General features: G+C 57.5%; 3 protein-coding genes across 3 annotated transcripts; 2 read left to right on the top strand and 1 right to left on the bottom strand.

The window, feature by feature from the left end:
- Positions 1–5,197: 5,197 nt before the first annotated feature.
- Positions 5,198–7,310, top strand: BESB_008590 (nucleoside transporter protein; the record flags this gene model as incomplete). Its single annotated transcript, XM_029359613.1, has 2 exons — positions 5,198–5,840; positions 6,343–7,310. The coding sequence occupies 2 exons, from the start codon at positions 5,198–5,200 to the stop codon at positions 7,308–7,310; spliced, it is 1,611 nt and encodes a 536-aa protein (XP_029222526.1).
- A 2,645-nt stretch (positions 7,311–9,955) lies between these two features.
- BESB_008580 (putative deoxyuridine 5'-triphosphate nucleotidohydrolase) lies at positions 9,956–11,041 on the bottom strand (the record flags this gene model as incomplete). Its single annotated transcript, XM_029359612.1, has 3 exons — positions 9,956–10,060; positions 10,336–10,472; positions 10,780–11,041. 3 exons carry the CDS (start codon positions 11,039–11,041, stop codon positions 9,956–9,958), a joined length of 504 nt encoding a protein of 167 aa, XP_029222525.1.
- Positions 11,042–14,079: 3,038 nt separating this feature from the next.
- BESB_008570 (uncharacterized protein) lies at positions 14,080–21,149 on the top strand (the record flags this gene model as incomplete). Its single annotated transcript, XM_029359611.1, has 11 exons — positions 14,080–14,443; positions 15,371–15,533; positions 15,938–16,193; positions 16,509–16,805; positions 17,222–17,315; positions 17,617–17,769; positions 18,108–18,379; positions 18,734–18,987; positions 19,194–19,298; positions 19,717–19,903; positions 20,151–21,149. The coding sequence occupies 11 exons, from the start codon at positions 14,080–14,082 to the stop codon at positions 21,147–21,149; spliced, it is 3,144 nt and encodes a 1,047-aa protein (XP_029222524.1).
- Between the last annotated feature and the right edge of the window lie 2,528 nt (positions 21,150–23,677).

Here is a 23,677-nt window from a genome sequence, read left to right as displayed (position 1 = left end):
TCACCTCCGCAGAGGAGGAGAGTGCACGCAGCGTCAGGGATTCCACGGGGGCCCAGCAGCGCGCGCGCTTCTCGATGCGCACTTTGCCTGAGAGGGACTCGATGCAGACGGCGGAGATCAACGAACCGTGTAGGCAGGCATGGACGATGCGGAACGCATGTCTGTCTTCAGCCTGTGTGTCTCGGATTTACCGGCTCGGTGGAGCCGCGACTCGGCCGTCGCGAGGATTAACCAGGCGCGGAGCCGGGCGGCACCGAAGAGAGTCCGCAGGCGCCAGTCTCTCGCAGAAAGGCACGATATCTGTCGAAAAAGTACCTCCGCGGGGCACTGCCTCGTGAGAAGCAGAGCCAAAGAGAAAGGAGATAGAGAGAAAGTCGCGGAGGCGACTCTGGGCGTTCAGAAGAACGGAGAATGACGCGCCACAGACGCACGCGAATCCAGGGAAGGCGTAACGAAGACACAGCCCACGACAAAACGCAAAGAAAACTGAAAAGGCGAGAAGACGCAAGGAAAAAAGACAAGTGATACAAGCACGCAGCTACTCGAAGGAGACAAGATACACGCTCTCACAGCAAACAACGTCAGCGATCATCTACCGAACATCCTACGTGAACGGATACCGTCGGCTGAAGGGGGAGCGGCAATGGAAAAAAGGTCACACTTCAGAGGGCGGCCTGACCCGGGCGCTCTCTGTACCATGGAGAGAGCGTCAAACCGGAAAACGAGCTCTCTAAAACAGCAGAGACACCAGGGAAGGGAGTCAAGGGCCGCGTGGCACGGCTATGGAAAGGCCGCTCGTCACGCAGTACAAAAAACGACCTGCCCGTACACCTAGAAAGAAGTTTACACCGGCGGCCGCAGCGCGTCCTTCGCCATTTCTGAGATGCCTCCTGAGAAAGGCCAGAAAAATTGTTAACAAGGCGAGGTGGTAGTCCATATGTGTTTGCGGCAGGTGCCGATGGAGTCTTGGACTCCGGAAGCGCTCTACAAACAAGGTGTCAATACAAATGAAAAAGAATACTCTGCACATGCAAACTGAGGAAAATCAATTCTTCGAGTCGAAGAACCCGATGGAAAGAGAAAAGAAAACGGACTCAAAAACTTCAAACTAACCCCGCATGAGCAACAAGACGGCCCGAAGGAGAGCCGAAGAGAGAAAGGACGTGCTCGAGAGAGCGAGAGAAGAGACAAAAATGGGTACGGAGAGGGATGGAACCGACGCGGGTTTATCTGGAGAAAAGAAGACCGACGGAGCAAGATGAAGTGTGAGAGGGAAGAAAGACGCATACGTTATTGTGCCTATACATTTTTGACCAGAAAAAGTGTAGAACACAAAAGGGAGGACGCCGCCTCATTTGGTAAGAGACGGAGGGTTAATCCGTCGAAGGCGAGTGTGAGGAGAGAAAAAATAGGGGGCGGGTAAGATTCGTTGAAGCATTTCCGAATCGTTTATTTTTGACCGGTCTCTGCTCGCAAGAGAAATTGAAAGACACCGAAAGACACTTTTTCGCCTCTTTTTCTGCGTTTGGGGGAGAAAAAACGTCCGGCGCACAAAAAACATTTTCCGCTCGAGAGGCAAGAGAAGAATGAAAAAGAAAAAATTGCACCTGGAACCCTGAGAGAGAGAACGCGTCGTCATCGGCCGCCCCAATAGTAGAGAGCGCAGGCGCGCCGCCCGACACAGTAGCGGCGTCGCCCTCTTGTCAATTTTGTTCTCTCTCTCAACAGTCCATCACACAATACACAACGTCAAAGTGTACCCCCCCAGTGAAGAGAACTCGCACGAAAGAAGAGCCGCAGGATTCCGTTTCGCCACCCCCTGCTACACGGATCTTGCGCTGCGCGAAGAAGACAGTCGTGGCGCACAGCCCGCCCAAAAGAAACACGCCGCGCGCGCGAACGCGCGGACAACCACACTGCCGTCTCTTCACAGATTACCCTCTCTAAAGATCCCCCTCCAATGCCGCCGCCGCCGCAGCGTGTGCGCGGCGGAGCGAGTTGACGGAGTTGACGCGACCATTTATCTGCCGCCGCGCGAGCAGGAAACTCCTCTCCACTCGCGGATCCTGTATTTCATCCTTCTGTGTAATCTTATCCCGCAGGTAGGAGCTAGTGTACGCCTGCTTTCCTACCCAAAGAGCCTGTCTGTCGCTCCGCTCCTCTCCCCTAAACGCACGCGCCCCGCGTCCCTGCCACAACCCTGTTTCGTGCTGCGCCGCCGGCAGGCGCTGGAGGCGCAGTCTTTTTCCGCCCTGAAAAACTCTCCACGGCGGCGGAAAGGCGCGCGGATGCCTTCGACGCCTTTCCGGGGCGTGGCGGAGGGTGCAGCAGGAATGTAGCGGATCGCGATCCCGCGAGAGAGCGGTGTCTTGCTCCAGTTGAGAACGGCCTCCGGCGCTCCATCGCGCACTCACAGGAAAGGGAGTTGTACCCGCGTCGAGTGTCGTCGTGACCGGGGCAACGTGTAGAAGAGCCCATGGGGTCGCAGTGAATCAGACATCAAACAGAAAAGCAGGACTGGCCGGCCATCTTCGTGGAGGAGAGTTCCAGGGGATGCTAGCCAGCCTCACGATGAGGCAGGGCTGTGCGTTGCCAGCACCGCCGCGCAGTGAGCATGACTCAATGTGTTCGGGCGTCGAGGTCGCAGATGCCTTCCCGCGGGTCGCTTCATCGGACGAGAAGCACCCATGATGGGAAGGTTACGTTCTTCTCATAGTGCTGCACGCCTCCTAGCCTCCCCGCTGCAGAGCGGCAGGCGAACGCAGACGATGCCGGGGCAGAGTCTGGCGAGAGAACACGCCACCACCTAGGTTGAGGAATCAGAGGGCAGTGATAAAAGAGCGAGTATCGCAATATCCCGTACGCTCTGAATGGTGTGTGGAATTCCTTACCGTGTATCCAGGCCGTGTGGACATGGCGCGTCCAGACGAAGGAACCATCATAGGCGTTGCGGCGGTCGCTACTGCTAATGCTCCCCCAGATACGCCATACATAGCGGGACAAGGGGTACGTAATGTTGTTAGCGTAGTGCTGTAGTATTCGAATCAAAAGCTTTAATTTCTTAGCTTCGGGCAGTCTGTGTTTCAGAAAAGGGGGCAGAAACGGTGCCATGGGACATCTCGATCAGGAGAACTTACTATGTGCAAGCGCGTACGACGACGGCACGCTCTTGCATCATCTACACTTGAGCGCATCAGCTTCTTACGAGGACACAGTAAGCAGTTGAGTACGTCTCGATATACGAGGTGGCTTTTCTTGGCGGAGCGGACATACATCCTCTTCGAACACAAACGGGAAGGCCTCGAAGTCGTTAGGTTGAAACGGACGTTATCGAAATGGACTTTATCGTAGTTCCTTTCGTGACTCACTACTGTCCAGTTGACAGCCATCGAAGACGCATCGCAGGGAAATCCAGGCACTGATTATTCTACGAATCCCGCGTGGTGCGAGCGCTGAAAAGAGAGCGGTATCTGTTTACCTTGCGTAAGGATAACTCGCTCAACAGGCGTCACCACATTATAAACGGGGGGAGCAGAGCCGACTCGCAGCTTCGCACAAATGCTCTGTGGCTGCCAAAACAGAGCGTGTTTGATTAATCTAGGCTAGTATCACATAGATCGTGTCTGGCCACCCATCATCCGAACAAACAGAGCAGTCGTGTGCCTTCGAAGCGGCCTCACCAGGGTGTGTCAAGGTCACCTCGCTCGCCGCGGAGCGACGTACCTTTAGACAAATTCTCTTGAACCCGTTGAACAACAAGCGCCTTTGTCTGTCAGCCGGTCGGTGCCTCGTTGCGTTTGGTAATGACCCATGCGTACGACGCAGCGGCTGCGCCTAGGCAACTTCCGCGCACTGCAGGAGCACAGACAAACCGGTAGTGGATATCAGTGGGCGGACGACGCCCACACAGACACTACAGTTCCTAGAATACTGAAGACGACTCTGGGGTAAGCATGCAGAGTCTGTTGGGTCTGAACCCCACACAAGACCAGCACGGATGGCGTGTCGCTGCAATGTGTCTTACGGGCCGCGGTAGCACCACCGTCCAAGTCAGCTTATGCATCGAACCTTGCTTTCTGGTTTTTGTAGCCCCTATTGCAGTAGTTGGTAGCTCCATGTGCTCGCGTCATCAGGCTCGATACTACGCCGACTCGACACAGTTGCTCACTCCCGCCGACGCCTCCATACAATAGCTAACCATGGGAGGCGCAGAGATTCGCGTCGGGTGCTGCTCACCCGCCGGGGTTTTTGCCGTTTTGTCTCGCCGCTTTTCATGCGCAGACGCCTTCAGCGTTGCGGTACCGTGCCGCTAGTGTTTGTCTGGATCTTCCACAAATGTGAAAGGGGTTTCTATTGCGCGTGAGACTCTCCGAAGAGGCAAGTGCGCTGTCCCGAGGAGGTTTTTCCAGAATCCGCCTTGTCTTCATTCCTCTGCAGATCTCGCGGCTTCGTGTGTTTGCAGCGCTGCCTCACTCCTCCACAGGGCTTGCGCTTTACGGAGGGGACCGCCATTTTTCTGGCTCCTTTGAGTTTTGGGGTACACCCTGCCACGATTTCCGCTTCGGCCAACGTGGGAAACACTTGGAAAGACAAATGCGGCATCGAACCGTGCGCCACAATCGCCGAACTAGCACTTCAGAATCGGGTGCTAACCCACGATGTTTTGCGGTGGAATCCGGAAGGTGCTCAAGTTGAGCTTCTCGGTCCTTACAGCAGAGCTTCCATAGCAGGTGTTTTGGTAATTTCGCGAGGAGTTAGCACATCTGCACGCAGCTTTTTTTCCATACAGAGGAGACGTGTGTCTATCCGTCTCGGCAGCCTCACTGTGGCATGCCCGCCCGGGGAAATGTGCGTATCCGGGTTAGTTTTCCTCGGTCTTTTCTGGAAAATATTTCCCGGTCAAGAGGAGTTTTGTACGTGCGTATATCTGTCGGATGTACCCAGTTTTTGGTGCAGAGCCGGTGAATCTGTCGGCGACGCCCGAGAGTCGCAGCGTTGTTTGTCGCGGATTCTTTGAAGCGGCGCTTGTGGTTTTCGTCTACTTCCGCCGCCCGTGCCCTTTGCTGCGCTCGTCTCTAAAGCGTGAATCAGGGCCTGCGCCTCCCTTTTTCGTGAAGATGTCCGTTGCATAGACAGGTTTTTTATTCCGTGGCTGTTCAGCGAAGCTCCCCGGTGTGTCCTTACGTTTGCGCTCGAAATGGATAGGAATTCGCCCCCGAATCGGCTAGAGGTCGGAGTGGTTCTGGTCGCGGATCCAGGAATTATCTCCGCAGGCAAGAAGGACAGTTTTTCCTTCGGCCGTCCAGCCAGCGCGCTCCTCGCACCCGTGCGAAGCAAGGCGCCTGAAGCCGCTTCCGGGCTGCCCGCGCTGGGGAGTCTTCCATCGCAGGAATCCTCTGGCTCTCAGACGAAGAAGCCTCCCACCGTGCCCTTCAACCGCACCCTAGCGTACCTGACCTTTCTGTTTGTCGGCGCGAATTCGCTGGTCAACTGGATATTCGTGATGCAGACGATTCCGTTCATCGCGCGCTCCTTCCTAGATGGCCAAGACTGGAACAACACCCTGCTCGGCTCCTTCCAAGCGATCGAAGTGCTGGTCCAACTCGCGATGCTCAAGCTCGGCAGCGCGAACGTCATGCTGGTATGCGTCACCGGCGTCGTCAACGCCCTCGCGGGCCTCCTGGTTGCTCCGCTGACGCTCTACACAAGCAAAACTGTTTCGGTGTGGATGCTGCATCTCATCTGCCTCGTCCTCGGTGCCTGCTCGGGCGTCTACCAGGGATCCGGTTTCGCCATTGCTTCCATGATGCCGGAGAACTTCGTCGCCAGCGTGTCGGCAGGTAAGGAGTGAGGCCGCGGCCAGGCGCCCGCGAGTCTGCGAGGTCCGCCCACGGCGTATGCTCTGGAAATAGAAATCCCCGATCGGGTGCAAGTCCTCTATCACGTCGAACGACCGTTCGCTTCCGTCTGTTTCCCTCTGCGGGCGGCCTGTGTCTGTGTGCTGACTTAGACACCGGGTAGAATGCCCAAACCCGTGCGCCGGGCGGAGGCCCTGTCTCATGCGTCGTCAGAGTTTGGGTGTCGGCGTTCTCAGCGGCACAAAAGGGACTAACGCTGAATGCCAACGCCACGCCACCAGCTGGCTAAGTGTTTCTTCCTCTCCGCTGTCACATCTGGGATCCAGTCGCATCCGCACCGTGCTCAGGGCTGCGCGGCCTTCATCTGGCGTGTCTGCGCGTCTCCATGTTTCGCGACCAGGGAAGTGCCGACCTGTTTTTTCTCGCTTCGCTCATTCGCTGCAGGTTCTCCTCTGACGCGGATGTGTGTCGACTGTGTCTGCAGGCCAGGGCTTGGCGGGGCTGTTTGTGTTTCTCGTGGTGACGGGGGCGTCGTTTGCGGTCTTTGACATCGACACAAAGCAGGGCATCGAAGGCATGGTCTGGGCCGCGTTTTCGATCTCGGCATGTCTGTCGGTTCTCTGCTCCGGCGTCTTTTTCGTCGTCATGCGCCAACCCTGGGCGGCGACGTCCCTCGCGCGCGTCCGCGCGGAGAGAGCTGCGAAGCGCGAGCGTGCGCGGAGAGCGAAAGCTGCCACGGCGGCTGAGGCCGCGCGCGGAGACCTCGCGGAGAGGTCAGCAGTTGCAGAGTCCGGCTTGTCGAGCGGGATACCGTCTGCGGCGGTGACGCGCGACACGACGCTGTGTCCCGAGCCGCAGGAGCCGACGGCGACTTTGGAAGAAGGTCGAGGAGTCACAGACGCGGCCGCTGAAGGGCATACAGCTGAAATGGAGTCGCGGCCATGGACGAGTGTCTTCCGCTCCGCACTGCCGTGGCTCTTCATGACTGTGCTGCACATGTTCATCAGCTTCCATCTCTTTCCCAAGGTGGGGCCACTCTCGTGGAACTATGACAGCCCGCCCAAGAACTACTTGGTCATTTGCTTTGGCGTTTTCTACGTTGTCGAGTTCATTGGCAGGTCGCTGCCCGACCTCCACGGCGTCCGCGGCCTCGGCTTCCTCCACCTCTCTAGGCGAGCGTTTGTCATTGCAGAGGTGTCGCGCCTCTTGTTGTTCGTTCCGTTTATTTTAGGATACGCGCTAAAAGGCGTGCCCTTCATCAACAGCTTCTATTGGTACTGCATACTCATAGCCGTCTTGTCGCTTACGCAGGGCTGGTTGGGCACCTTGACCTTCTACTACTCAGTAAACAGCGTGGAGTCGCCGGTCGAGCGAGAGCTGACAGGCCCGATGGCGGCGATCGCGTCTCCGCTCGGCTGCGTCATAGGACTCTACACTGCAACTCCTTACTAGGGTTTCGCGGCAGATGAAACATCCGCATCGATTTCTCTGCCGGCACCGTGCGCGGGGGGGAGTAGAGGGAGGGCGGGGGGTGGTCTTAGTCCTGCGCTTCAGCACATGCGGAAGGATCGTGTGTGCATAGGTGACTGCTGCACAGAGGACGAGCGTGGAAGGCCACAGCCTCGGCGTGCGTGCCCATTTTGTCGGTTGTGACTCATTCGGGGTGCGTATACAGCGACCGCTCTCCGGAACACGCGGCTGTCGCATCGCGGAGCCCGTTGTCTAACAGACTCTGTGTCCCGTTGTCCCCCTGCGTCATTCAATCTGCCGGTTGGTCTGCGCATGTGAACGCCGCACTTTGGCGCGGGCGACTTGCACAGGAGGCCGTGTCTCTGGCGATTGGGCATTTGCATCGCCGAAGACGCGCTCTGGCGGACTCGCCGCGACGAGGCAGCCCGGCTGCTTTGGTCGGTGCTATGGCACCTAGAGTGCGTTGGAGTGCCCGTTTTCTTTTCACTCGAACGCCGAAAAGTCAGGCGCCATCCTGCCAAAACAAGCGCCTCGGTAGACTGTGAACCACTCGCTTTGGTGCACAGGCGAGGAGGCGGCGCCGCAGGAAGCCTGAAAACGACCTCATTTCACAGAGAATGCGCCGCGCTCAACGAGCCGCCGATCTGCGACGCTCTCGCAGAGATGCGCGGGGACGAGAAGGCCTGCAAGGGTGTGCAGAGGTGGGCGGCGTCGCCGGGCGTCTGTCGCCCGGTGGTGGTCGCGCACTGCTGAGGGCCTTCGCCTGTTGACCTGCCGCTCCCCTGCCGGCTCCCTAGGCGAATGACGCACCGGCGTTGTTCGTTCGGTGTCGGACAGGGATGACTGTTTTCCATATCGAGCAGGCTCGAGAGGCTTGCGCACGTCGCTTCGCTTTCGTGCTTGTTGCCGCCCAAGCCGCTGTCCGTGGCGGTGCGTCGAACCCCTTTTTCGCGTGGTCGTCTCTCCCACCATCCAACGGGATTCTGAGAGGAAAGGGCACGCGACGAGACTGCAGGCTATTGCACGCGGTGCGTCGTCTCTCTTGTTGCGTGCATGCTTGTCCCTCCTGGCGAGAGGCTTCCATTTCTCCGTGCCAGGAGCGTCGGGGGGGGGGGGGGCGGGCGGAGAACACAAGCATTAGTGCTCGAATACATGAGAGTACGCGTGTCTACGCTCATAATGAGCGTGACAGATTGTGGAAAAGGTAACGCAGCGTTCACCGGACGATGGAATGCGGAGTCGGATGGCTCGCACGCGTCATCAAGAGGCGAGCGAATTGTTTCGGAGATCCTGTCTTCCGCACGAGACCGTGGTAACAGTGAATTTTTCTTTCTGCAGGCACGGCGTCCTTCTACCCGTGTACTGATGCGCACAGTATTCTCAACCTTCGCGTGGGTCGGGTTTGGGTTTCAGCCCATTTTTTGTGCCGGCAACTCTCACGCATGAGTTCGCTGAACGGCGTCAACTAGCAGTATTCAGAGGGATCTCATAGAACGGGGTTACGCTGTACATGAGACATATTCGTATGTGCGTGTGTGTATGGGTGTGAGCTTTTTACTGTGCGCCTGTTTATACGTTTACTCTCTGATATGTATGTTCCTTTCGCCTATTGTTTCTCCAAATGAATTCAAGGGCGGCGCGTTTATGTCTGCACGTGACCGTGAGGGGGCCTGCTCGGCAAGCTTGTGTGGATGAGTGGAATGGAAGCCTGAGTTACTGTGTTTTTTCTGTTTTCTTGGATGTGGCATTCTTACGGGGGGACGAGTTTGAGTGCTTCGGGTTCGCATCTTCTTTTGCACGGCGGACGGGGCCTTTCGGGTCCTGGCTCGCCATGTCTCGGAACAGGATGGCCGTCTGGTACAGTCGCCACCATGAGTTGGTGTCTTTTGCTACCACCTACACGGATTCGGATTTGCCATTATTTTCAGTGGTGCGGCGCCCGTGCTCCACTAACCGCCGGTGGCATGGTAACCAGCGCGTCAGTTACCCTGTTTGGGTTTTGGCCAGTATCTGTCGGTACGGATATGTTGGAACCGCGTCAAACTCCCAAGAAATAACGATTACCCGACACTGGTGTGCGGATGCGAGTGTGAGTCGTGTCTTGATCCTCTGTGGAATGAATACTTTTACAGATGCTGTGTGTACACGCTCGTGCATCCAACACCAGCACCTAGCCACACCCGTCAGTCACGTGAGCGGTGAAAGTTCGCATGGATCACTTTCTACGATTTGTAGTCACGGTGGAGCGGATGCGGCAACTATACAGATCAGCAAAAACGTTTCTACTGCCCCTAGCGATGTCTGGGTACAAGCGTCAGTGACGAAGCCGACGCGAAATCCGCGGCGCCCTTCCCCGCAGTTGGGAACAGCGCGGCAAAGCGAGAGCAATTTATTAAAAATTGAGTTTTGAGCCAAGGCGACAGCGTTCCCTGAACTAAACTAGGTATGGTCTAGAAGAAATTTCGTAGCTGCATAGAGGATCTACCACATAAGCAAACTCCATTAAGCAGAGACTCCCACACGGCCAAGCATTCCGTAACAGAAAAAGTGGCCCGTTGGCCGCCGTTACTCTGCCGCACAGAACGGCGCTCCGGGGGCAGTCAACAGGCGTAGATGATTGCGAGTGGTTAGTTTCCGTTCGTCTCATCGTTCTTCGCCTTCTTCGGTTCCGGCTCAGTTGTCGAGCCAAAGCCTCCCTCGCCTCGCGCAGTCTTGTCCAGTTCGTCAACGAGCTGCAGGATCAGAGCGACAGGGCAGCACACATGGGCACGTGTGGGCAGAGATATCAACAGGGCGAAGCAGAATCGTAGCCATGGCGTAGCGAAGGTGCTGCGTCGAGAGGATGCACCCTTTCAGTGCGTGTGCGACTTCGTGAGGCGCTGACTCGCGCAAGAATCTGGCGCGTTTCATGAGTGAGGTGTCAGCCTGAACTTCCACCCGGGATGCAGCGTGTCAAACAGCTCCCATGTATCACACCCTGCGTGCCTGATGGCGTAAACGCGCTCACCTCCAATGTAATGCCTTCGCCATTGAAAGCGACAGCCTGGACAATCCTATCACCCTTCTTCAGAGTGTATGGGAAGGTTTTAATATTGTCGACGGCAGCCATAACTTCGCCGCGGTATCCCGCATCAATCAGTCCGACTAAGAAGACAGCACACGCACGGACATCAGCGCTTCTCCACCGCCTGTTTGCCGAAAGACAGACAATATGTCCGTGGAGCGCATGCACTAACATCTACATATCCACGCAAGGGGAACTGTAGTCTTGTCATCCTCCAGAACAGCTGCCTTCTTGAGGAAGCTCAAGTGGGGAATAGAGAGCGGATTTTCGAGCTAGAGGAGCCGGCGGCATGCGACTGGACCCGAGACTGGCTGCGGGAGCGTGTCGGCGCAGAGCGATCTGCTGAAATCGAAGCGGTCGGCCTCGGCAAGTTAATGTCCAGCTCACCTGAGTTGGCGAGTCTGAGGGGTGTTTTGGAAATGCTGCTTCGGGGCATGAGCAGCCAGGAGACGTTTTTCTCTCCTGCCTCCCCGTCCTTCGTGTACGCAGCGGCTTTGATGCCCAGCTTGACGAAGCTCGTCTCGCCTGCTTTGATCTCTTGGTCCTCCAGGACGAAAAGGTCGAGGCCGGAATCTCCAGCGTGATAGTGTCCGTGGGCGGCGTACATGGCTCGGACTTCCGGGGTCAAAGCCTGAACTCGAAGCAGCATTTTGTAGAGTGTGAGGAAGAAAAAACACAAGACAAGTGCGGCAGGCGAGACGCCGGACGACGCTGACAGCAGCCAAGCGGAGACACGTCGAAACACAAGAGGAGCACAGCTGCGCGTCTCCTATAGTCTTGGCAGGTCGTTGCATAATAGTGGCTGCGTTCGAGACAGAAGAAAGAAATACCTGCTTCGGGTCAGGAGCGAAATCAGACACCGGAAAAGTGGTGGGAAACAATCTCGTTTGCCACTTCCGCGCGACATCCTCCAACCACCAACCTTTGGCACCCGAGCGTCTGCGCTCGGTGGAGGGTGGAGGCGAAGAGACGGTGGCGGCGTGCAACGGCGGACGGGGTCGCGGGGGGCAGAACGAACGACCCGTAAAGTCGCCATGCTCACGGCGCCGCGATATGTCGCGCACACGATTCATCTGGACTCCTCCTCACAAGTTTCTGGAAGCTCATGAGACACCAGTGCGCTCGGAATAGTGTAGGAAGGAGCCGCGTGCCCCGGTTTCAGATTGCGCGTCGACCTGTCCACCCACTCCAAAGTCTAGCACGACTCAACGCAAGTTCCTCGGGCTTCCACACGCGGGCAGCAAATTGAGCTGTTGCATCGTGAAAGTTGCTTCCAGTCTCAGTGGCGGCATCCACTGGTTTTTCTCTCAGTGCAATATTCCTTAAAGTGCAGCCGGATTCACGTGTGCGTCAAGACGACAGGAGCGCAGGCAAATCCTGCAGCACTGTTGGCGGAAGTGATCGGCACAGCATGCTTCCCGAGTCACTGCGCAGTCAATTCATAAGTCTCTGAAAATTCAAACCTCGAACGGAATGCGCAGAACCCCAGGCGCTCCTGCGGAAGGACACCGGGTCCTACGTAACAAGCATCTTGAGTATCTTCAGTTCAGTCCTCGCCATCGGTATCTGGGCACACAGGTTTATATCGCTACGGGGGGCTTGACTGCGCCTTGGCATTTCAACACCTTTTTCCCGTCTTTGCCATGCATGTGAAAGCTCACGCCATTAAAAAGCCCTGGTGTGCGCGCATGGAGTGGATGCTTTGGCTCGTGCACCGGCGCCTGGACTGCGAGGTGGGTTAGTCCACCGCCGGCAGGGGGCGCAGGGGGGGGGGGGGGGGGTGGGGGGCAAAGGAGACTCATGGAAACGCCGTCCGTTGCCCAGTGACTTTGTTTGAATGGCGCATTTCCCAGCTGCCGGTATCGAACCTTCAGGCGTCTGTAGATCACGTGCTTTGGCATGTCATTCGGACTCAAGCAGAAGTGAAACAGGCTCATATTTAGTTCAAGCTGCCAATGTACGCTGGCGAGCCGAACGCCAACAGAAAAGGAACTCAGACTGACGCAGCCCCTACCAGCAATCGAACAGAAACCCCGTCACACCTGACGCACACCTAGGTGGCGGCTATGGCTACGCCGCTACGACGTGTTCACCCACGTGCCTGTTGGCCTCTTGTAGTGAGTGCGACCACAGGAAGCCCCTTGCAGTGGCGCGAACTCCTCATGCTTCGCTGAAGAGAGGCTTCGCTACCACAGCGTATCCGCAATATGAAAGGAACCCAGCAGTTTTTCCGTGTAGACCTCAAAGCGTTCGGCTTCTGCAGTGCGGCGAAGTTGGGAGTCTAATGCCTCTCAATCGAAGTCTATAGCTTCAGCGTTCTTGTCGATTCAAGTGGTGTGCAGGTCGTGTGACATAGAGGGGGCCCTAAGAAACGCGTTGAATTTGGACGCGCCCGGATGGGACTCCGTGGTTTAGCGCTTGCTATCATTCGTGTCTCTAGTGTCCATGTGCGTTGGTGCATTATTATTCGCAGGCTACAGTCTTTTAGGGTTACCACCCACCCCGGAATTTGTTAGCGGCTGCGAGACCAAGAGGCGGAGTCGCACCTCTTGTCATCCCACACCCCTGTAGTCGGTGCCAACTCGGGTACCACGAGCAGCGGATTCTTCAGTTGCCCTGTCCTTCTCAGTCACAGGCATTTGCTTCTTATTTCCCGCTGAATCGAGCTCTTGTAAAGTCGCGTGCGCGTGCATGCAAGGTCGCATCTTGGCCCGCAAGCCCTACACGAGGAAAAGACGGGCTACGCTCGTCGTTAATACGTTTTTGATAAATTGCAACTGTGCTTTGCAAAGACTGTGAGAGCGCTCCGAATTTCGGTCTAGGCCCCTGACCTGCAAGTCTATAGACAACCAGCAAACCGGACCCAGCGACGTCCAATTCAGTTTGCCGTTTTCATGCCCCTGACCCTCGCACCCATGCAGAGACGAGACATGAGTTAGGGAGCCTGTAGCGGCGGCCTGTGACACGTTCAGGCCGACGCAGGTGCGCTACTCTGTAGAAGCCAACGGACCTCCTGAACCGCTACCTGCTCCACCGGGCATGAACAGCAAACGTTGTGCCCTCTTGTCACACATGGGCATACGGCTTTGAGCCCACCGACCCCTGGCCCGTTTCTCAGTTTTCATTTGCTTTCTTCACTCTGGGGGTTTGTTTACCTTGCCTAGACCTCGTCACAGGACACTGAGGCGTTATGCCTCGCCCTGTATCCGCGGAATGTTCTCCAGGAAGCCGACGACGCAAACCGCGGTTCGACGGGTGATTGACGCTGGGACAGCGACGGCAACATCATGACAATATCCAGAGAAACCTCTCTAGCTGCGGCTGAGGAATTCATGAAGAAGCTGGAGGGGCCTTCCATGACAAGGTCTCTACAGCATACAGCTCATTTGCCGTTCTATTACTTGCTTGGGGGATAGCCGCGCAACTCAAACGTTTCGATCATTGAAACCAATGGCTTCTGATAGAAATGATCCTGCTATTACCACATCGTCATTCCGTGACGAGAATCCGTGTCCACCAGGGCCACAATGTGGCCGATTGCCTCAGGGAACTGCAGATGCGAAGCATCATGCCCAGGCGCGCGTCAAACAAGACGTCGTTCCAGCGTCTAGCGGCGATTCGTCTGGTGGTGCACCTTGTGTGGAGACAGCGTGTGGCGGAAGGAATTTGTCGAATTCTCCGAGCAACATGTTTGGGCGTTCATCTCCTGAGGCGGAGTCTTTTGCGCGACGTGACGAAGCCAGCGAGCTTCGTCCGTATCTCTCAACACCGGACAAGCAAGGAAATCACGAGGTCAATGTGGAACGACCACATGACACTGGGGGCTGCCAATATAAGCCGGCGACTAATAGGGACCCCTTCCAGCCTGAAATATGCGAGGCTTCTCGGCTCATGGCTTCCTTTAATAGAGGGGGAGCTTTCCAGGATGCAGGCACAGTTCACGAGCGGCTGTATAGGGAAGCAGGCACCAACCGCAAACGCAAGGAAGACCTCGACAAAATTGATGCTGAGGCTAGAGCTCGGAGTCTGGCAAGGAACAGGGCGCGAAAAGGTGAGTGGCGGCCAGCACTGCCCTGCAACGACATAGTGGCAAGTCGAATTTATGCCGCCACGCCAGCTGCTGACGAACCGCCGCTGCAAGACAGAGTCGCTCACCCTCGGGATCCCAGCCAGGGGCGCTAGCGTCTGTCGCGTACTCGACTGTGACAAAACGCATTTCGGGAGGTCTGGCCAACAAAACCCTCCACCAGTTTGTGAGGAGAAGAATGCTGTACGACGCAGGCATGGGGCTACGGGTGAAACACATACCATCAGAGAGCGTCGATCCATACTGTCATCATGAATCCACCTTGTACTTTAGAGGAAAATTCGGGCTTGACTCACAAGCATCTTGCGCGCGTTCACACATCCCCGCCTGCATACACCTATGTACGGTCTGTATAAAGCCTGCTAGACACGAAGGCGAGCACGCTAATGGCGTGAAGCAGCTTCGTATTTTTCGCTGACTCGCGTGGGACCAGGGCTGGGATTTCGGGCACCGAGTCTCGAGAAACGCCAGTCCAAAGTTAAAGATGGCCAGCCGCTGCATGGCCGCCGTGCCCAATACCTGAGCAAACCTAGTTGCCTGCAGCTGATGCGGGGGAGTGTCAGGCGTGGAGCCCCTCAATCTTAGAGAGGCGTCCTAAATGCCAAACGCCATCTGATATTATCAGGTAGAGGGGCTCCGCAAGAATCGGCCATGGGCCGTTCCTCTGTTGTGGTATCCTGTGTCGCCTCCTTTGGGTGGCAGTGTATCGTACACCTCCACAATCTCTAAGTACTGCTGGCACGCACGGATGTGTAAGATAGTTACGATTAAAAGAGTCCGCCACAGACAATGAAACTGGCAGCGGGAGACGCGAGCTGATTTCCGTTCAGAGGCGCGCCGATCCAGTTGCATCGGAACGTGTTCTGTCTGCTGGAACCGCCGCTTGTGTAGGGCGTCCGGACAACAAACTGTACCTTGACGCGCAAGCGAAGAGGGAAGCCTTGCAATCCTTACAGCGGAAAGCTGAAGAAGAACTGCGGTCTCTACGTGACGTCCCAAAATTCGGCCAGCGCTCCAGGGCCGTCTACCGCCACAAGTTGTTCAGGGAGCTGAGGTACGAGCAGCATGCACTGTATTCAGAAGGCGGCGACATCCTCCAACAACACCGTAAAACGATCAAACACTCCACAGTGAATCTATCTCGACACGCACATTCGAACCTTCGTGTCTGTGCCCAGCAAAGACCCCGGCCTCTCTCCATTTGCGGTGGTCCACATTAGCGTTCATCTGCATGCCTATCGCGGTGCATGTACCCTCTCTCAGCTCCATTTCTTTTACTATGCGCGGGATGGCAAATTCGCAAGGCTAGTCCTCCGCAGACGGCAAATGCGTGTTCATCGCTACAGCGCTGGATGTGCCGGATCTCCGTGTTCCCGAGCGAATCCGATTTTTGCCTGAAGCATGCACGCCTCAGGACACCGCGTCGCCACCTCTTGCCGTTGCTGTCTTCCCCTTTAGGGCTGCCGTCGACTGGTGCCAGCCTCATCGACCTGGAAGCCTGACCCTGCAGGCTTCGTTAGTGGGCTGTCTGTTTCAGTATTTGGGCCTCTTCCACGAGGATCACGTAGGCGAGCTCTTCAGTGCGACCAGAGGCAACGCCAGGAATTCAGTGGCGCTGCCCGCCTCCGCGAACCGCCACGGGCGTACCGAGAAGGATGCAACCTTCAACATTGTTCGCGACTTGCAAGCGCGGACGCGGCTTACCACAGAGAAGGTGCGCAGAGTCTCCGGCCTCGAGGTGATTTTGCAAGAGTCACGATCTCACCGAGCCTCCGGCATATGAGCTTTCTAGAGACTGCTACGGGAATGAGTCGCCTTAAGGAATGCCATACGATAAAGAGAAATGCGTGTGCGTGCAGAGCACATGGCGGCATCGATTCGCGATAGATGGACGGAAGTTGGCAGAGAGGCTTCCGGCGCGTCTGGTACCTACCCAGAATCCGGCGTGGGGTGTTCTGATATTCCAGTGTGAAATATGCTGAGGAGGCTTAGCGAGACTGGCGTGGGGACCCTGGTGCGTTTGCTGCAGATCTTGGCCAGTCAACTCGCCGAAAACCTGGATGTGGAGAACCTGGGCGAAATCCCAGTTGACCGGCTTTTCTCTTTCCTCGCCGCCGTGACGACGGAATCTCTCGACTCTCGTGGCAGGTGGACAGCAGCTGAAGGCGCCTCTTTGAAGCAGGGCGGAGGTGTCGATCCTGGTTGCATATACGAAGCCACAAGAGAGCTGCACGCCTGGGGAGCGCTGCGCAACGCCGCGAATACAGCTCCTACGTCGCCTGCGCCTCGCCCCGGTGCAGAAGGGATTCAGGCGAAACAGCTAGAGGTAAACTGAAGCGCAGGCGCCTCAGGCATTGTAACAGCATCTCAGGCAAGGGACACCCTGAGTCGTTAAGCTCCGAACCCGCCACGCGAGGCTAGATATTAAACTGCGAACCCGACACGCGAGGCTAGATACGAAGGGTCACAAACAAAGCGCGGAAAGCAACAGGAGTGTGGAAAGACACTCCGTGCGTTCCAGTTAGACAAGTTTTATCCTATACTGAGGTGGTAGCCTCCGCAGACGGGTTCAAGATTTCGCGGCGCTTCTAGCACCGACAATGCATACACGATGCGGCACACTGCAGCAGCAAAACAGCGGCGCCTTTGTGCCTGCCTTTTAAATCCACTATGTGATGTGAGCCGTCATGTGGCGACATACGGCTCGTCTTCGCACAAGGCTATTGTGCGCAACACTTGCAGCAGCTGGATAAGGACATGACCCGCCTGCGGAAGATATTCAGTCACTTGATGGTGATCAGATCAAGGAAGCGAGAGTGCGGCATATGCGCGCCAGGTCAGCAGCCGTGCTTCCACCCGAGAAGAAGTCTTTCACTTTTTTAGTCCCAGCGACTTTAAAAAGAATAATGAGGCGCGGCGCACGCGTTGGGTTGTGGAAGGCAAAACCTGTTTCGCCAGTGACTGCGATATTATATGCATCGGCACTACCAGTGGATATGAATACTTCTTCGTGTCTTACTCATTGAGCTAGAATTCCAGTAGGCACCGGCCGGTGAATTGCCGACTTCCAGGCTGTCGGCGTTCCAGCGCGCTCAAGCCCCGTTCCTGCGGTTTCGAGAAGTGCTGTGTTTGCGCAGCCTTCGCCAGCGCCTTCACAGACGCTCTGCAAGGCGTAACATTTCGTCCTCAAATAAACCCGCTCAGCGAAGCGATTGCGAAGAGGTCGCGCGAGAGAGAGGCGCAGAAGCAAAACGGGCACGTAGACCTTCCGGATCGTCTGCTCGCCCGTGGTAGGTCCCCGTCATTCGCCCCGAGCCGATTCGCTTTGTGCCTTCTCACTCGCAGGAACACTCTGCAGTTTCCGCGAATGGACGGCGCCGTCGACGTCTCATCCATGCAGAATACTGAATCGTGCGCCGCCTTCGCACACACACCTCCCGACTTCGTGGGGATGAAACTTACTCGAACTCGAGATACTCCAGAGTCATCGATAAACTGCGTAGCCCCCCGTGAATACTTGTAGACTCACGGCTAACGCGCGCCGCCTTACCACTGACTGGCCTGCTGAAAACGAGAGAGAGACTCCCTCCGCATCACGCGCGCGCCCATTTGGATCTTTTCGTTGCAGCTCAGGTGGTGCAAGCTGCCAAGGAACGGCTGCGTGTGGAACAGGCTAAGCAGGAGCTGGAGGGATGCACGTTTCACCCCAAGATTATCCACAGCAGAATCATGTCAGCTAACGCCCCGGCGACGTCCCGTGATGCTGCGAAGCCGTTCAAGTGCTGGGCGTCGTTATCCGTGCGTAGGCTCTCCAGTATCCACGCCCATGGCGCGACCGGCTCCCAGACAACTGAAACGCTGAGTCCTCTTCAGCCTGCCGGAACTGCGCCGCTGTCATGCGTGAGGTGAATGGAAAGAGTTGCAGTTCCTCGCGCGGCGCTTCATGTTCTCTCCGGTTCTCCAGCACAAAGGAACGGAGCTAACACAAGTTTACGTGGAAGTCTGCAGACGCCCAACAGAGAGCCCGCCACGGATTGTTAGCCAAAGGCGTCTCCACCTGCAGTGCCGTGTTCCCTCGAGTAAAGAATACAAGGATAGCTTCAACTCTACCAGCGCATGTATATAGAGGTAGCTATCACACGCGACAGGCAGAATATACGTGCTCCCCATGGTCGCGCCTAGACAGCTGCGTCTTCTGTGTTTGTTTTACATCTTTTGCCGTCGGTGGATACTTGCGCTTGTCGGTCTCCTCAGCGGGGGGACATGAAGGAGCGCCGGTCACATTGCAGCCATGCGGAGTGCGACCGACGTCAAAAGACCAAGCGCGCGTGGAGCTGTGAAGAGCGCCGGAAGATTAGCCGAGGCGAAGTCTTATATTTGGAGGGAAGAAGGCAGCTGGAGAGTCAGGAGCGAACATTTGAGCACATTCGCGCGCTGAAGAGAGAAGCGGAGCTTCAGGAATGCACATTCGCTCCGGCGATTTCTCACTCCCTTCCGAGAGCCACAGCGTAAGCCCCCAGGGCGACTACAGCAGAATGCCTCAGTCCGCAAGCTAGCCTAAGAGTCACTCGAGATGTTGCGCATGCGCAGACACTTCTGCGGTGGTAATCTGTCGCATCGTGACGTTTTCCACGGCATTTCGAAAGCTACGTGGAGCGGTGAGTTCGCTCTCATCGCGACAGGATCAGCCGACTCGCGTCCTGCGTGTTTCTAGGCGCGACCAAGCTGCGGCCAAGCCCGCCGGGTTTGATTCGTGTGTCGCTCGAATCCGCCAGGCCGCCAAGCGACGTGACGAGCTTCTGATGTTCCACGAAATCAGGTAGGCTGGGGGACCCTGCGGCTTGGCGCTCGCATTCTCTGCTGTCACGACGCACTTCATACAGACCGTGTCCGCCGCTTTCGGTTTTGGCCTTTTCGCCACGCGAGTGTCATCAAAACAACGCTTGCGGATACACATACATAAACGTATGTGTTGTTATGCAGTGGCGGACAGTGCTGTAGCTTAGTTGGTAACCTTCGGAGGTGTCTAAATGGCCCCATGAGTCAAGAAAACAGCAACTCGCGATCGCATACGTAGGCAGATCATTGCAGAAGACTATCGCAAAGCGAGTGTGTCTCCTCGAACATTCGCCACCGACGGAGGCAATGAAGGGCATCTCACTGCAAGTCACGCACGCAGAGAGCGACGCGTCGACTCGCCAGGCGCAAGCTCTTCATTTTTCGGCGCTGTGGTGCAGAGATCCATCAACCTCTGCGCGAGCGCGAAAAGGGCACCGACGCAGCACTTTGCCGCAGCCCTTCAGCTTCGCTGAGGGACGGTACAAAGTGCAGCTCGCCCCAGAGGTTTTCTCGATGACCGTTGAGGTCGGCAAAGGTCGCAAGGGGAGAATGTCCGTCCGCGAAGGCGAGGACCCGCGACTGGTTGTGAGTCCACGCGTCTGCAAGCGACACAGAGAACGACAGTCCCGCGGCACACACGCATGCGCACAGCCGCGGCAGCCTGTTCGCTGCCGACCTGCGGAGTGGCGCTCTGCAGGGCACAGAGCCAAAACGTGCCCCAGGCTTGATGCTGCGTTCTACTTTGCCTGGAGGCCATCTGCTCGCGCTGACGCCGCTTGTCCCTGGCTTTTGCGACTGAGCTCGCGAGTGTGACTCGACGGGCGTGTTTCAGGCACGCAGTTTCGCCAAGGCCTACAGCCTGAGCGCCGACGAGGCAGACTGGATTACGAGCGTGTTGCTGCAGGAGATGGCTGAGCGCATGCTGCTCGCCATCGCGTCCACCGAGCCAGGTCGCCCTGCGTCGCCTCTGGCCCGGGGGCCTCCACCGGAGGCCCCCAGCACCGAGTCGAGCTGGTGCTTGTCGCCTTTCCGCGTGCCGCCTCTGCGGTCGCCGCAGGACGGCCGCGCAGGAAGCACCAGGCTCTCTCTGGAGAATGTGCTTGACCGGGAGGAACTCAGCCTTCGCGTCGCCTCGCCAGCCAAGGCGATGAAGTCCAGCGCGGCGCGAGAGCCGCCGGACTCGAACCCCAACACGGAAAAGCGGCCTCGTCCCCGGGAGCTCATGACGAGGCTGGGCAGCCCGCAAGAATGCATAGCGACGAAAAGCAGGCCAGACACTGCGGTGTCGCCTTACGTGCCCTCGCTGCCGGTAGCGGCCAGTCTCACAGGGAAGTCCTTGGCGGGCGGCAGCCGGCGACAGTCCCCGCCGAGTCTTGGATCGCGTGAGGCGGCGCATCCACCGACAGGAACCGCGATATTCGCGGCAGCACCGGCGTTTTCGGCGTTAGTGTCCTCTGAGTCTTATGCAGAAGAAGGCTCCCGGTCGGCGTTTCGGCAGGCAGCAGGCTCCGGGACGGGGTCGCCAGGCGCCGCTCGACGACATAAGGAAGCCGCAAGCAGGACGCCAGCCAAAAAAGGCGAAGGCCAGAGAGGCCAAAGAGCGGTTCGCAGCGGAGTTGCCTGCTGCTCGGGCGAAGCAAGCGAAGCGCCGCCACCAGAAGCCAGCGTCCCGCTGGAGGAAGATCCCAGCTCGTGCCCTAACGCGCTGCATGCCTCCAGCCTGGGCTCGATCGACTTAAGCCGCCAGTTGCTCGCTTCGCCTGTCCATCCAAGCGTCTTCGACGACGACCCCGGGGGGGGCCTAGCAGTTCCCCCACCTTGTACTCCGTAGTCGACTGTCCTGCCACAGAAGCTGGTTCGCTTGCATCCCCGGTATCTGGGGCTCGTGGCGCGTGAAAACCGTGGCCGCAACACGCTGTTTTTCGTCCGCTCGGTGGACTCGCGGGCACTCAGCTCGCGGGCTCCTGATATAAAACACCACTAGTATCGTGCAGAAAGTTCGGCCGGGGGGGGGGGGGGGGGGGGATGTCGCTTCGTGTGCATGGCGACCGCCCCCCGTCCGTCGGCTGGCGGCCTCACGTCATGGTGGGCGCCGACCAGAGTGCTCGCCTCGAGTGAGATATGTTCCGCTCGTGGACGCCCGGGGTACACTAACACAGTTCACCCGCATCAGAAACAACAGAGTTGATGGTGAACAGTGGCTACAAAACAACCTTTTTTCTGAACTGGGCTGACTAGTCAGGAGCAAGGATCAGAGCTCGTGGTCACACACAGACACACATGAGCACAGTGGAGGCCAAGCCGTAGACGGCCACTCTTCGTTGTCCGTACGGGCGTAAACGCACTACACCACTCACGCTACCCGTATTCGGGAGTCGTCAGGTTGCCATTACCGGGAATCATCGAGCTCACTTCGGCGTCTCGAATCGCGGGCTCAGCCCATTCTACGGAGGCAGGGCCGTCTGGCTTTCGATTTGTGTCTAGGAAGCAGATAGCCTGACCCGAAACACCCGGGAGGGGACCCGGAAAGACGCAACAAAACCACAAGCGCACAGGAGAGGTCTCGGGAGACTGCCGGAGCCGCGAGCGGCCCGACCGCCGCTGCACGATGCCTACAGAGAAACTAGATGCGTCTACCCGGAAGGGGACTCCTAGCCATTCTTCGCGCCCGGCTCGCAGTCCCTGCCAGTGACGCCACGCCACGAAATGCAGCGGCGTCTGCTATGCCCCGGGAGGCAGTGGACAGAATACCCTTTGCTGGAGGCAGAGGTTTCCCCCCCCGCGCGCCCGCCGCTCCACCCCGACCCCCATCGTTTTGGCGAGTCGAAGGGGGCCTCCAAACAGCTGAACCAGAAGTCACACGAGCGCTGTTACATGCAACGCCGAGGCGGCCTCGGCAGAGTCGACGCGCTCCTACTGCGGTGCCTATCGCCCGCGCGAGCGCGGCTCGCGCTCAGATTTCAGCCTCTTTGTCTGCGTTTGATCTACAAATTCATTTCCCTCCTTCAGCCTCCTGGGTCGTTCCTTCGGAGAGCTTCGCTGGCATCTCGAGGCGCCCGACGCTGCGGCTCGCGCCTCGCGGCCGCGGCTGCGGGCCCCTGGTCGTTCTGGCTGTTGGAGCGACACCCGTGCACAGGCCGGAACGACATCGCCAGGCTCACTCTCTCTACAGAGCTTCCACGCTTACTTAAAGTTGCGTCAGGTTGAAAAGCTGACGCCGCCGGGTTCAGCCCGCGCGTACCGAAGCCAAAAAGTCACTCGCGAGGCACGCCTCAGGGTGCCAGACACCTGCACGACGAGGTGACCTTAACCCCTCCAGCGGCGCTCGCGTGTCTCCCAACCCCGCGGAAACCGCGGGTTTCTGCGCGCAGGATTCTGCGAAGAAGCACGTGCGATATTTGTCTCTGTAGCCGCGTCGTTGCACCGGCAAAGTCAGATGGATTGGGTTTCGAGCGGGAGGTCATACTGACCTCGATTTGCGATCCGGCGTCGGCTTATAGCGAGAACCAGGAAACTGGCGTGGACATCTTTTCTCAACTGTCCCTCCTTGCTGTGCAGCACCCGCGCCTTTCCTGCAGCGCGGGAATGGTTCTCGAGGGACTGCGCGCGCATGAGCGAGCGCGAACGGTTTCCTTTTCTGCAGTACAGAGGCTGGAACGGGCGGATTAGGCTCCCCTGTATCTCTTGTCTCGTGGACTTTCGTTGCTTTTCTCTCGCCTCGTTCGCGTCTGATGTCTGTCCGGGGGCAGGACAAGAGCCTCACACTTTCGGCCTACGACTTGCACTTTCCACTTGTGCGGCAAAGTGGCGGGCGCGGGCGTCGTCCCTCTCTCTCTTCCTTCCGGCATCGACTGCCCTGTTGTCCTACGTTGCGAGAGGCTGCTGCCCGTTCTCTTCTCCCGTCCGTTGGGCTCCGCTGCCGCTTCTAAAAGTCTTTAGTGCGCTGTTTCGAGGCGTTTCGCTGAAATCCAGGTTTCTCCCCGTCTTTTCGCCGTGCTTTCAAGAGGCGCGTGCGTCTTTCAAAGTGTCCGTACACCCTAATTTCACTCGTGGCGCTTTTGCCTTCCTGAATGCTGCGACAGGGAGACACTTTCCAAGTCTTCCCAACAAACGCCTCCTTTCCTCTTCGCTAGGCTCGCAAAGAAGCCTCAGCTGCGTAAAGGAAAGCGATCTGTGCCACCAAAGACACTCTGAGCGTCGCTTTTTTCTCGTGTCTGCGCTCTTTCTTTTTACGTCTCCTTCTCCTTCGTCCCTCCGCTTGGGGGCGCCACTTTACCTCTGCGCTTTTTGATCACACCGCCGAATCTCGCCAGATCAGAGTGTTTTCGCCTCAAGTCCTCCTCGCTTGTTGCCTGCTGC

This window comes from Besnoitia besnoiti, chromosome I, assembly GCF_002563875.1.
Source record: "Besnoitia besnoiti strain Bb-Ger1 chromosome I, whole genome shotgun sequence".
Lineage (NCBI taxonomy): Eukaryota > Apicomplexa > Conoidasida > Eucoccidiorida > Sarcocystidae > Besnoitia > Besnoitia besnoiti.
This window is presented reverse-complemented; position numbering and strand designations above follow the sequence as displayed.